The sequence below is a fragment of the Hirsutella rhossiliensis genome (genome assembly GCF_020360975.1).
Source record: "Hirsutella rhossiliensis strain HR02 chromosome Unknown scaffold00020, whole genome shotgun sequence".
NCBI lineage: Eukaryota > Fungi > Ascomycota > Sordariomycetes > Hypocreales > Ophiocordycipitaceae > Hirsutella > Hirsutella rhossiliensis.
The window spans coordinates 106,983-119,497 of record NW_025408686.1 but is presented as its reverse complement, the minus strand read 5'-3'; the positions used below and the strand labels follow the sequence as shown (position 1 = coordinate 119,497).

Here is a 12,515-nt window from a genome sequence, read left to right as displayed (position 1 = left end):
GAGGATCCTATATGCGCAAGAGGGTGCCAGTCAGCAAGATAAGTGCAGGGCGAATAATCGAGGCAAGGATTTATACGCTGTTATTACACTTACGAGGATTTACGCCAGGGCCTAGTGGCACCATAAGTAGGCAGGGCCAAAGAGGGCAGGTGCAAAGAGGAAGACAAGACGTCCGTGGGGCTTTGGTAGACCGGTGTCGCAATGAAGCCAGCCAACGGAAGGGACCAGTCCGGAGCGGGGGACGGGGCAAGCCCGGCGCCAGAAGCCTGCGCAGCGCCGTACACAGGACCAGAGTTCCAGCCGACCACAGCAGCGCCGGCACTTGCTAGCGGCGCCCCTCGGAGAGAGCAAGAAGAGGCGTCAAGGGAGGCGCCTCCGAGGCGAGGGCGGGGAAGACCGCCAGGACTAGGGAGGTGGAGGATCAGCGCAGGCCGAGTCATGCCGCGGGATATCCAGCCTCGGCCGACACCAAGCGCGGCGGCAACTTGGCTGCCGCCGACACCGAGGGCGGCAGGGCACTGGCTGCCGCAAGGCGTGCCCAGCGCCGTCTCGGCCTCAGGGAAAAGCCAGCGCGCACCAAGAGAAATCCGGCCTCTGCCGACAGTAGAGGCCGCCGGTCCTTCGCCGCCGCCGACGAGAAGTTCGGACGTTCCGCGGGACATTCGGCCACAGCCGACATGGAGGGCCGCCGGCCCTTCGCCGCCGACGAGAAGTTCGGACGCGCCGCGGGATATCCAGGCTCTGTCGACACCGACGGCGGCAGGGCGCCGGCTGCCGCAAGGCGGGCCTAGCGCCGTCTCGGCCTCAGGAAAAGCCAGCGCGCACCGAGGGAAATCCGGCCTCTGCCGACGGTGGAGGCCGCCGGGCCTCGCCGCCGCCGACGAGAAGTTCGGACGTTCCGCGGGATATTCGGCCACAACCGACTTGGAGGGCCGCCGGCCCTTCGCCGCCGTCAAGCGGGACTAGCTCGGCCGTAGTCTCGATCGGAAGCCAGCACTCGCCGCGAGCCATCCAGTCCCGGCCGGCCAGCAGGGCCGAGATCCCCGCCACAACTCCGGCCGCAGCCGGGCTGCTTGTTGGCGGCAGAGATAGCGCCTCGGCAGGTACGGTCGTAGAGCGAGGTAAAGGCGTGTAGCGGTGATGGCTAACCGGACGCAGGTAGATCGGCGATAAGACGGCAGGCGAGGGAAGAGCAGAAGAGGAAACGCCATCTTAGTAGTGGGCAGGCCGAGCGGAAACGCGCCCGGGTCGGTGAAAGGGTGCCGAGACCAAGGGAGCTGCAGGCCGAGGACCTAGCCAGCGCGCTGCGGCACCTCGACGAGGAGTTCGAGGCGGGCGAGAGGCTGGCTCACGAGCAGACGTGGTGTGCGCCGGTGCCGCGCGAGAGGCAGGTGAGGACGGTGCGGAAGTTCTACCGGGCGTTCCACGACGCTGGCACGCTGCCGATCGCGACCTGCACGCTATGCTACCGGAAGCGGGCCAAGGGGGAGCTGAGGGGGGGCGTCGCCGGCCATGCACCTCCATGGGCGGCTCGGCTGCGAGCACGCGTACCCCGACGAGCTAAAGGACCTCACGCCGGTCGAGGAGAAGCTCATCTCGCTCAACTCGTGCTACGGCTTCGTGACGAAGTATAGCATCCCCGGCGGCCAGAGGCAGAGCGTGAGGTACCCGAGGCACGTCAAGGGCCATATCACGGTGTTCCCGAACGACGTGCAGGGCCTGGCTGCCAAGGTGCTCCCGCACCCGCTGGTCCGGGTCATGGACGAGATCCACGTCTCGTGGCAGGGCGCTGAGAGGCCCGGGCCGCGGGACCTATCAGGCCTGCTGTCGGTAAGGCGGTCGGCGGTCGAGAGGGCGCTGGCCTGGCTCAAGGAGAACAACCCGCTCTACGGCGAGGTCGAGATCGACGCGGCGGAGATAGCCAGCTGGGGGCGCCGCCGCACGGTGCCGCCGGTGGTGTGCGAGCGGCTGGAGCGAAACGAGCCGTCGGCGCGGGAGAGGACGCAGACGGCGCAGGTGGTGCCGCCGTCGGAGCGGGCCATGGACGACGGAGGCGCGGCCGAGATCGAGGAGGTCCTCGCGATGCTAAGGCAGGGCCAGGACCCCGCCGAGGGGAGCCGCGACGTCGGGCTCACGTGCGAGGACGACGACAGGGACGGCGCTAGGCCCGAAGAGGACGGGGACGTAATCAATGAGGTAACGTCTTCCGGCATGTTCCCGTTAGATGGGGCGCCAGATGTGGCCGACGCCGAGAAGATTCGCTTCGCCCGCGACGCGGTCGGGCCCGAGGGAGCGCGCGCCAGCCCGAGGACGTGGGTAGGGACGGCGGCCAGAGGGGCGGCGGGCGACGGCGGCGACGGCGAGCCGTACATACAGGTGCGACGCGGCGAGGATTTCGCCGACTCGGCGGACGCCTCCTTCTTTGCAAAGGCCTTTCCGACCCTGTTCCCATTGGCTTAGGCGGGCCGAGGCTCGCCGACGAGGACGCCGCGGAGAGAGCGCGGGCCCTAGCGTCGGGAACCAGGGCGCCCAGGCGGAGCGGGTTGCAGAGGGCCTTATGTCGACGCGGAACATGAAGCTCCAGGCATGGGCCGACGTCGTGCTGCGGCGTCACGGCGGCCGGTTCGCGACGCACCCTATCTTCGCCTTCCTTGTCTTTAACATGGGCGTGCGGTCTAAGAACCGCCAGGCCAGCATGCTAGGCGTAGCGAGGAAGAACTTCGCAAGGGTCGAGGGCCTACTAAAGTCGTTAACGGCGCAGAGGCTCGAGGCGGCCAGGGCCGAGCTCGAGGCCACAGGTAAGACTAGCGACGACGGGGTAAAAGAGCTCCTCCGGTCCCTCTCCGTGTTCGGCTACCGGCAGCCAATGTCGAGGGAGAGCCGCCTTAGTATGCGGAAGAAGATACTATCCCTCATCGTTAGGTACGGGGTGCCGGCTATCTGGTTCACGCTGAACCCGAACGACATTACGAACCTAGTAAAGTTACGGCTAGCGGCGCACCGCGGCCGCGACCCCGACGAGGCCGAGGCCTTCCTAAGTGACCTAGGGACCGCGTATAAGCGGACGCGGCTGGCCATATCGGACCCGATGAGCTCGGCCGTCTTCTTCCACCGGGAGATGACGCTCTTCTTCGAGCACTACGTCAACGTCGGGGAGGAGTCGGTGTTCGGCCACGTCGGCGCATACTACGGGGCGGTAGAGACCAACGAGCGAGGCGCCCTCCACATCCACGGGCTCCTCTGGCTGGGGCAACGCGGGCATTGGCGACGCGCTCGCCGGCCCGGACGCGGAGGAGCAGGCGGCGTACCGGGAGCGCATCGTCCGCTACGTAGATAGCGTCTTCTCTGAGGTAAGGCGGCCGCCTTAACACAAACCCCCCCCCCCGATGCCCCCTATCTGGGGCAGGCTGAGGGGCCTAAGCTGAACCGAGGCCGCAGGAGCTAGACGCAGAAGGTTACTGTGCCATGCAGGCGGAGCGGTCGGCCACGGCGCACATGTCGTCGCGGCTCGACGACGTCGCGCGCTTCACGGACACCTTCGACGAGGAGGCCAACTTCTGCGCGGGCGCGACGCAGATCCATACGCATAGCGCGACCTGCGTAAAATACTCGCTCGGCGGGGGCGCGGAAGGGGACCTCTGCCGGTTTAAGGCGCCGTGGAGGTTGGTGGAGAGGACGGCGCTGACGGCGGACGGGGTGCTCGAGATCCGGCGGACGCATAGCATGGTGAACCGGTGGAACAGGGCGATGGCAGTGGGGCTACGACACAACCACGACATCTCGTTCATCGCGACGCAGCGCAAGACCATGGCCCTAATCTACTATATTACTAACTATGCGACGAAGGTAGAGGACCCCGTGTGGAAGCGTGTGGCCGCCGCGGCCGAGTTCCTTCCTGTGCTAGAGCCGACGGGAGAGGGCAACAGAAGTGGCGCCGACCGCGACGCCGGCCGGGAGGGCGGGGCCGAAGGGGTAGCGACGGCGGCGGACCCCGTAGGGGGGAATAAGACGAGAACGTTCCTGCTTAAGGCGGCGAATCGAGTCTTTACGGAGCGGCCGCTGTCGCAGGTCGAGGTGATCGCGCACCTCCTAGGGTACCCGGCGGAGTTTAGCAGCGGCTCAGCGTGGGCGTATATAAACGCAAACCAGCTCTACTGGGCCGTCTTCCGCCGGTGGCGGCACCTCCGACGGGCGAGCGGCGCCGAGGCGACGGGCGACGCGCCGGACGAGACGGTCGTCGTCGAGGAGGCTGGCCTGAGGATCCTCTCATCGAGGCCTACCGGCACCGGGGCGAGCTCCTGCGGGCCTCTGCCTTTATGACTACGCATCGCTTGTAAGGTTAAAGCAAAACGGCAGCGGCGCCGACGGTATGGCGGGCTGGGGTGAGGTACCCTTCGCGGAGAGCTGGGCGTCGGGGAAGGGCTGGGTGCAGGCGCTTAGGCGGCCGGGTTGCGGGGCGACTGTATGCGTCGACGGATACCTCAGCAAGGAGTTCAGCGAGGAAGACGACGAGTCGTGCCACCGGAGGTGCGTACTATAAGACGGGGGGCGCCTAAGAGGAAGGCAGAGCAGCTAGGGGCATCGGCTAACAGCATCTAGGGCGGCGGTGCAGCACCTGGCCCTATTCGTGCCGTGGGAGTCCTTCCTCGGCGAGGAGGCAGGCGACATTAACAACATCTGGGCACGGGCGCGGGAGTCGCTGGCGCCGAGGGTCGCGCGGCTCGCAGACAACGTGCAGCTCCTCCGGCGGTCGGCGGAGGACGCGAAGCGCGACGCCAAGCAGTGGGCCGCCACGGCCGAGGAGGGCGGTATGACGGCGCCGCAGGCCGACGACGAAGGCAGGGGGGCGGCCGAAGGGGGCGAGGAGGCATACCGCGCCGGCGGGGCGGGCGACGCGGCTCGGCTCATCGACGTCGTCCCGAACGCCGCCAGCGCGGGACAAGTCACGGCGCAGTCAACAGAGCTGCTAGCGATGACGCAGCAGCTCTGCCGGTTCCAGCAGTCGGCGCTCGGGTCGGCGGCCGAGCTCGCGGCGACGGTGGTGGCGGACGAGAGGGCAGGCAGGCGGGTGAACCTACCGGGCTCGGCGCTGTCGGGGCGGCACTGCCGCGGCAAGAAGAGGTGCGGGCCATCAAGTCGCAGCAGAGGAGCGCGGCGCGGGAGCGGGAGCGGGCGATCCAGGGCATCCAGGGCGGCGGGGCGGCGGCGGGCGTCGGGGCCGACCGCGGCGCGGCCCTTCGCGGGGTGATGGGGGGCTTCGGCGAGGACGACATCGACGTAACGGCGGCCGACGGCGACGCAGACGCAGGCACGGCGGCGGGGATGCGCGTGCGGCTCGGCCCGTCGAGCTCGTTCGTCGCCGCCGGCAGGAGCTGGCGGGCCAGCTCACGCTCAACGAGAAGCAGGCCATCGCCCTCCTAATCGTGTGCCGGCAACTCGACCGAATCCGGCAGGGCGACGACGCAGGCGGCGACGGTGGTGGCCAGCTCTGCCTATTCATCGGCGGCGAGGGCGGCACCGGCAAGTCGCGCGTCATCGAGGCGCTCGTCGAGCTGCTCGCCCGGAGGGACCTATCGAGCCGGGTACTGGTTACGGCGACGTCGGGGACGGCGGCAGCGCGGATCAACGGCATCACGCTGCACTCGGCCTGCGGCCTTACGGTCGGCCAGGGCGGCCGGGCGGGAGGGGCGACGAGGGGACATTGACGGCGTACGGCTGGCGGGCCAGGGCGAGCGCTTCGTCGACGGCCGGTCGCGGATGGACTGGCAGGAGAAGGAGGTGCTGGTGATCGACGAGGTCAGCATGCTCGGGGCGCGGACGCTGCACGCCGCCAACGAGCAGCTCTGCCGGCTGCGGGGGGTCGGCGCGGGACTTCGGCGGCATCCCGGTAGTGATCCTCTGCGGCGACTTCCACCAGTTCCGGCCGGTGCAGGAACGGTCGATCCTGCTGCCGAGCGCGGCGGTGGCGTGGGACGAGGACGGGGCGTTCGCGGCCGAGCAGCGGCGGCAGCACGACAAGGCGCACGCGCTGTGGCGGCGCTTCACGACGGTCGTCATGCTAGACGAGCAGATGCGGGCCGCCGGCGACCCGGAGCTGCGGCGGCTGCTCGGGCGGATCCGCCGGGGCGAGCAGGACCGGTCGGACCTAGAGCTGCTCAACTCGAGATGCTACCGGCCGGGCAGGCGGATCCCGTGGGAGACGGGCCTGACGGTGGTGACGCCGCTCAACCGGAACCGCTGGAACCTCAACCTAGAGGCGGCGCTCGCGTTCCGGGAGAGGCGGCGGACGGCGGCGCGCGTCTTCCTCTCCGAGCATAAGTGGAGGGACGGCGTGCCGACGGAAGAGGAGGCGGTGCTAATGCTAGGCCAGGGCGACGACAGCGCGACCCCGGTGCCGGCCGTCTTCCTCTTCGTGCCAGGCATGCCGGTCGTCGTGAACCAGAACACGCACCAGGGGCTGAAGCTTGTGAACGGGGCCGGGTACACGGCGGTGGACGTCATCCCCGACCGCGCCTTCCCGGCCACCGCGTCTCGGCGGAGCTCATCATGCACTTCGGGCCGCCGGCGGGCATCGTGCTGGCCTCGGAGACGACCAAGGACTTCCACTTCGTCGGGATGCCTGCCGGGACGATCCTGCTAACGCCCATCAGCGTCAAGATCACAGCGCAGCGGAAGCGGCCATGGCAGCGCAACGACGTCAGCCGGAGGGGCCTGCCGTGCGCCGCGGCCTTCGCCTGCACCGACTATAAGGTGCAGGGCGGGACGCTAGAGCGCGTGGCGCTGGAGCTGCGGGGGCGAGGATGACGACGGTCGAGGGAGGGCGGTGCCGTCGTCGTGCGACCCGTATAGCCTATACGTGCAGCTGTCGCGGTGCCCGACGCTCGACGGCATCATGCTCGTATCAGAGGTGCGGAGCGGGACCTAGTGGGGAACCGGGTGCCTGAGGAGATGACGGCAGCGCAGGCCCGGCTAGAGGAGCTTAGCAGGCAGACAACACAGGAGGCGGCCGACTGGCTCCGCAGGTAACGCAGGCGCCCTGCATTTTCCACACTTCCGACGTAAAAGGAGTGTAGGTTAAGGGCCAGGAGGACGGGCGAAGGGGGTGGTCTGTGGAGGCGTGTGGTCTATGGCGGGGTTAGAAGCCGGGCCGGCTTGGGCACCTTCCTCTATGTGGTCTGCGGCGGCGTATGGTCTACGGAGGCGTTGGAAGCGAACTGCGCAGCTGGAACTAAAAGGGGCAGCAAGGGGGCAGGGCATTATTTATTTTTATTTATTAACGAATGAAAAGCGAGAACATCGACGAATCAAAAGCGAGAAAAGAACAACCGACGAATCAAAAGCGAGAACGCCAGCGAATCAGAGGGCGGCATTTGCGGGGGGGAAATCGATGGCGAATTTTTTTTCTCCCCGGGGAGGAACCCTAAGAACCTTTCGTCACTCGTTCCTCGTTCCTCACTCGTTCCTCGTTCCTCACTCGTTCCTCGTTCCTCACTCGTTCCTCGTTCCTCACTCGTTCCTCGTTCCTCACTCGTTCCTCAAGGCATGGCGAATTTTTTTTCTCCCCGGGGAGGAACCCTAAGAACCTTTCGTCACTCGTTCCTCGTTCCTCAAGGCACCCTAAGAACCTTTCGTCACTCGTTCCTCGTTCCTCAAGGCATAGGTGGCGGTTTCGAAGGGGACGGGCCGGCGAGCCCAAGCCATGGGCGACAATGGAATCGAGGGAAGAGTCCCGTAGGTCAGGACCCGGTTTAGGGTTGTCCGGCTCATGAGCGGCGGAGGCAGCCGAAACAGAGAACGACTGGGTGGCAGAGGAGGCGGGCTTAGGGGAAGACGAGATCACCGGGGCCTTATGCAGCAGACACGGTCGCTTCGTCGCCGTATCGGCAGGCTCAGGGCAATATCGTTTCCCGGGCGGCGTAAGGTGGCCGGTCGAGGGCGAAGCCGAAGCCAAAGGTGGAGGACTGGGCGGGAGGGTGCCAGGGGTGATCAAAGACAAAGAGGCAGCGCGCATGTCCTGGAAGGCCGCGGAAGCGGAGGAAGCTTGTTGCCTCTGTGGCGTAGAGAGAAGCGGTGCCATCGTGGTGACGGCGGCGGCGGCCTTGTCGAGAAAAGTCCAGGAATCTGGGACGACGATAAAGACGTTGTCCCGGTAAGAGCCCGGGGGGTAGAGCATAACGTCATGCCGGAGCAGGCCAGCGACCTTGCCTGTGCAGGTAAAGGGGACGTTAGGCTGAAATTGAGAGTCCTGCCTCTCGGCCATCTTCCTACACAAGACGGCCCAGGGGTTAGCGTGAATAGGGAAGATAACGAAGACCTGGAACGGGTGGAAGCCCTTGAAGGGGACCTTATTGGGCATCCCAGGAGCGACATAGGTAGAAAGGCGGACAAAGCCGCAACAGTTAAGTTGGGCGGCGTCTAGACCGGGCAGTAGGTCCCGCCGCAGCGAGGAGTGGCCGGTGCCGACGACAAGGCCGGTAAAGGAAACAATAGGCGGGATGCAGGGGAAGTCGCCCATAGAGGCAAAGAGCCTAGGAGAACGCTTCAGGCCCATCTTAGCCATATACCGTTCCGTCGGCACTCGCGAAGGGTCAGGGCACGGCTTACGGCTGGTAGCCCTGATCGCGGACGGCAAGGGCGGGCATCGTATAGAGAAGGGTGCGGCCCGTGCCAGACTCCAGGCCGTCGCGTTGCTCAACCTCCCATGCGAGCGCGTAGGGGTGGACGCGGGCATGCATGAAAAACCACTCTTCGGTCCAGTCGGAGGGATCAATAGGCTGGCCGTAGATGGAGAGGTTGAGGCTAAAAAAGACGGATGTCGGGAATCAGCGGCATCCGATCGGAGGGGCGCATATTCCGTCGCGAGCAGCCAGGCGGGCGGAGGCAGGAAGACGCGGGCCATGGCCTCGGCGTTAAGACCCCTAATGCGGTGGTCGTCCTGGTGGGAAAATCTAGCAGGACAGTCCGGCTGGACAAAAGACATCATAGACATCTCACCGCCGGCGCCCTTTGGCTATCGAGCGGCTTTCGAAGGTGCGGTGCGGGCATATCGGTAGGAAGTAGAGAGGAAGACATAGTGTATCTGCGCAGGTCGATAGGCCAGTCGCACGCACTAAAGGACGGGTTCTCGGCGTCAAGAAAGGAGTAGGGAAGAAGTCGAGCGTAAACGCACTTATAGTAGATCAATAGTGGTATGGATTCGCCGGGAAGAGCGAGGAGCCTTGCCGCTGTAAGTAAGCAGACGTCAAAGAGATGCGTCGTGGTGTTGCGGAGCTGGGTACTGATCGGGCACCAAGGGCGACGCGGATTAAGGTGTCCGGCAGGGCTACCGGCATAGGATGCCGAAAACTAGGGCCGTCGGCAGATAGGCCTGTCGATAGGTTCCAAAGGAAGCCCGGCAGGTCCGAGAGGAGAGGTCTAATGCAGAAAGGGGATATCAACAAGGAAGGATATAACCGTTAGTAGGAAGAATGCCAACACGGCAGAACGCCATTGCCAGGGAGCGAGACAATTTCGGGGCATATCCCGGGCGAAGGCTTCCCAATCTATCGTTCGTTTGCAGAGCCCTGCCGATAAGACAGCACCATCATGGGGGAGAATCGTAGCCGCGAGGTAAGGTCGGTGGCAGGAGAGTGCGAAACAGGGGCAGCAGCAGCGGCCGCTGCCGCGACGAGGAGGATTGCGGCGGCGAGATCGAGCGCAATGGACGAAGGGCCGAAGCGGGCGTCGGGCCACAAAAGTCAAGCAAACGCGGCACCCACGTTCCGGCCTATTGAGGCCAAGCCGGCCGCCGCGGCCGACGAGGCCTCACGAAGAGAGCAGGCAGAGGCGCTCAAAGAGCGTTGCCCAAGGAAGTCGGCGAGGCGGCCGGCCGCGGAGAAGGACGACGCATGTCAATGGTGCCTCCTCAAAGGGAGGGCGAGCGCGACGCTCAGCATCGACAAACGTGCGGGATATGCCTCTAATCATAGAAGCGGACGCTGTCAGATTAGGGCCGGTAAGTGCTGAGCCGGCCATGGGGGGTTTTGTGCCGTCCGTTGGCGCAGTGTTGGAGGAGAAGGGTTGCTCTACAAGCACCATCCGCCCCAGGGGTCTTGGTCAGGCGAAACGAAGGCCTAGGCGTCAGGGGATCTTCCGTTGTGGCCGGAGATGGCCCCGAGACCGTTCGGCCTAGGCAACCTAGCGGTGGCATGCAGCTGACTCTGAAGGGTCTTGTTGAGCGGACAACTGGCGCCGGGGGGAAACACGGGAGGGGGAGACCGACAAGTAGAAAGAGGATGAGATATCCGCTGGGAGAGCCAAGTCAGCACTCGCCGCAACCCATCCAGCCCAAAGAGATCAGGGACGCGGCCGGGCACATCCCCCCCTTTGGCGAGGGCGGGTCGTGCGTCGGGGCAGCGGTCGCCGCTACAACGAGTAGTACCGCGGACGCGAGCCGAAGTGCAACGGACGGGGGACCGAATCAGGGGCGCGAATCCGGGGGGACAAAAAATCCGGGGGCATAAAGTCCTTTCGTTCCTCAAGGCATAAAGTCCTTTCGTTCCTCAAGGCATAAAGTCCTTTCGTTCCTCAAGGCAAGAGCCTTTCGTCGTTCCTCAAGGCAAGGGGGTTGTGGCTCGCAGGGCAAGAAAATCCTTTCGTCACTCGTTCCTCGTTCCTCAAGGCAAGGCAAGTCCTTTCGTTCCTCAAGGCACTAACGTTCCTCAAGGCAAGGCACAAGGCATTCGCGTCAATCACCGCCCGAAGCCTACGGGGCATCGACAGAACAAGGCTTTTCAACACATCAACTTCAAGCTCTTCCCACACCTCCATCGCGGCATGGCAAAGCAATTCTTTTGTGTGGAAATTGCAGGGCAATGATGTGAGAATCGGGTGTTGCTTACAGATCCGCTCTTTGAGCAATTTCCATAGATTTTCGATGGGATTAAGATCGGGTGAGTACGGAGGCCAGTCCACGGGCGCGACCCCGTTTTCTCGAAGGAAGTCACGCAGCCAATTCTGTACCGCACGGCTCGTGTGCACAGGGGCATTATCTTGGATGAAGGTATAACCGGGCTCGAGAATCGTTGGGAGGGTCTCTTCCAGGCAGACTTGGATAACGCGGCCCGTAACGCCTCCACGAGCTGCCGCCGGGTCGCCCGGGAGGGCTATAAGAGAAGTGCGCGTGTGGTAGCAAAAAGCGCCCCAGAACATTTGAGTGTTCCTCTTAGGCTTGCCCCGAGGCTGTACATTAGCCTCTTGAAGTCTCTCCCCCTAGGCTTAATCAGCTGGTGTGTGAGGAAGGTTGGCGCATTGCGTACGTATTTGCAGAACACCCACGCTTGACGCTCTCCTTCCCCTTGGGCAATTGAAGTCTCATCTGAGAAGACCCAGCTTTTCCACGCCCCTAGGGGCAAGTTGATATGGCGTATCGCGAAGAGGAGCCTCTTTTCAGCCACTTCTGGGGTCAATTTAGGCCGTCCGAGTGCTTTGAAGTGCATGACGCCCTCTTGTTTGAGGTATCGTACTAAAGTGACCGGTGCGCAGTCAATCCCGGTGTCTATAACAATCTGACGGGCTGATATGAAAGGGTCATTCGCGATGCATCGAAAGATAGCTCTTTTATCGCGGTCTGATAGCTTCTTTGGACGTCCAGAGCGAGGGTTATCCTTCGCACTGATCTGTGACGCGTAGCGCGACGCGATGCCAGAGACGCTTCCGGGGGATATACCCTCTTTTAGGGCAATAAGGCGGGCTGGGGTACCCGAGTTATACATCATTACAATCCTCGTTCGTTTATGAGGCGAATAATTCTGTCGTTGGCCCATTGCGGGCTAAATTGGTAAAGTTATGGCCAGTTGAAGTTGAAACGCGTGTTTTAGCGATGTCGCGAATAGAGCCCTGCCCTAAAGTGCAAGGTGTGACGTAGTATTTTAGCTCAATTTACATCAATTACGCCCAGCACCTGTGCCAATGCCAACAGTGCTGACCCCGTAACAGATGCTATCTGATATCCTCTCGACGGAACACCTCATCTCCACAGTTGCGCCCACTCAAGTCAATTAGATTTGAGGAAAAGGGTAATTCGCCGAGTCAGACGACCGAGCAGATATTTTGTGCCTCTTCCGCAACCGGCTCTTGCATTATATTTAACGCCTCGCGAAATTTCTCTGGATGGTCTCGGAATCTACCACGACGTTTAGATATCTCAAATTTGCATGTAGTGGATAGTGGGATTCGCACGTCTTTTTCAGAGCTTCAAAGCTTCAGAAACCATCAGCCACGCGGCGGTCAAAGCATTGATGAGAAGCAACAGTAATGGCTTACCCTTCTTTCATGGCACTTGCACTATCCGAGAAGTCAGCCATGTCTCAATCTGATGTGCTCTTTCAACCTTACTAGTCTCTTACCGACCGGTTATGTTCCCCAAACTCAATTTGCTTTTCTCGAAGCTCGGCGAACTTTCTCATATAATCCTCGTGTTGAGACTTTAGCGTATCGTGAATACTCTGGAGGAGCCTCGATCTGGATGTGATCAG

General features: G+C 63.4%; 1 protein-coding gene across 1 annotated transcript; it reads left to right on the top strand.

Moving 5' to 3' along the window:
- Positions 1-1,512: 1,512 nt before the first annotated feature.
- Positions 1,513-6,804, top strand: HRG_11301 (AAA domain-containing protein; the record flags this gene model as incomplete). The annotated part of the gene is made up of 11 exons (XM_044869771.1): positions 1,513-2,454; positions 2,525-3,159; positions 3,212-3,350; positions 3,439-4,233; positions 4,433-4,527; positions 4,600-5,013; positions 5,061-5,328; positions 5,370-5,660; positions 5,728-5,859; positions 5,918-6,466; positions 6,541-6,804. 11 exons carry the CDS (start codon positions 1,513-1,515, stop codon positions 6,802-6,804), a joined length of 4,524 nt encoding a protein of 1,507 aa, XP_044715033.1.
- Positions 6,805-12,515: the final 5,711 nt, after the last annotated feature.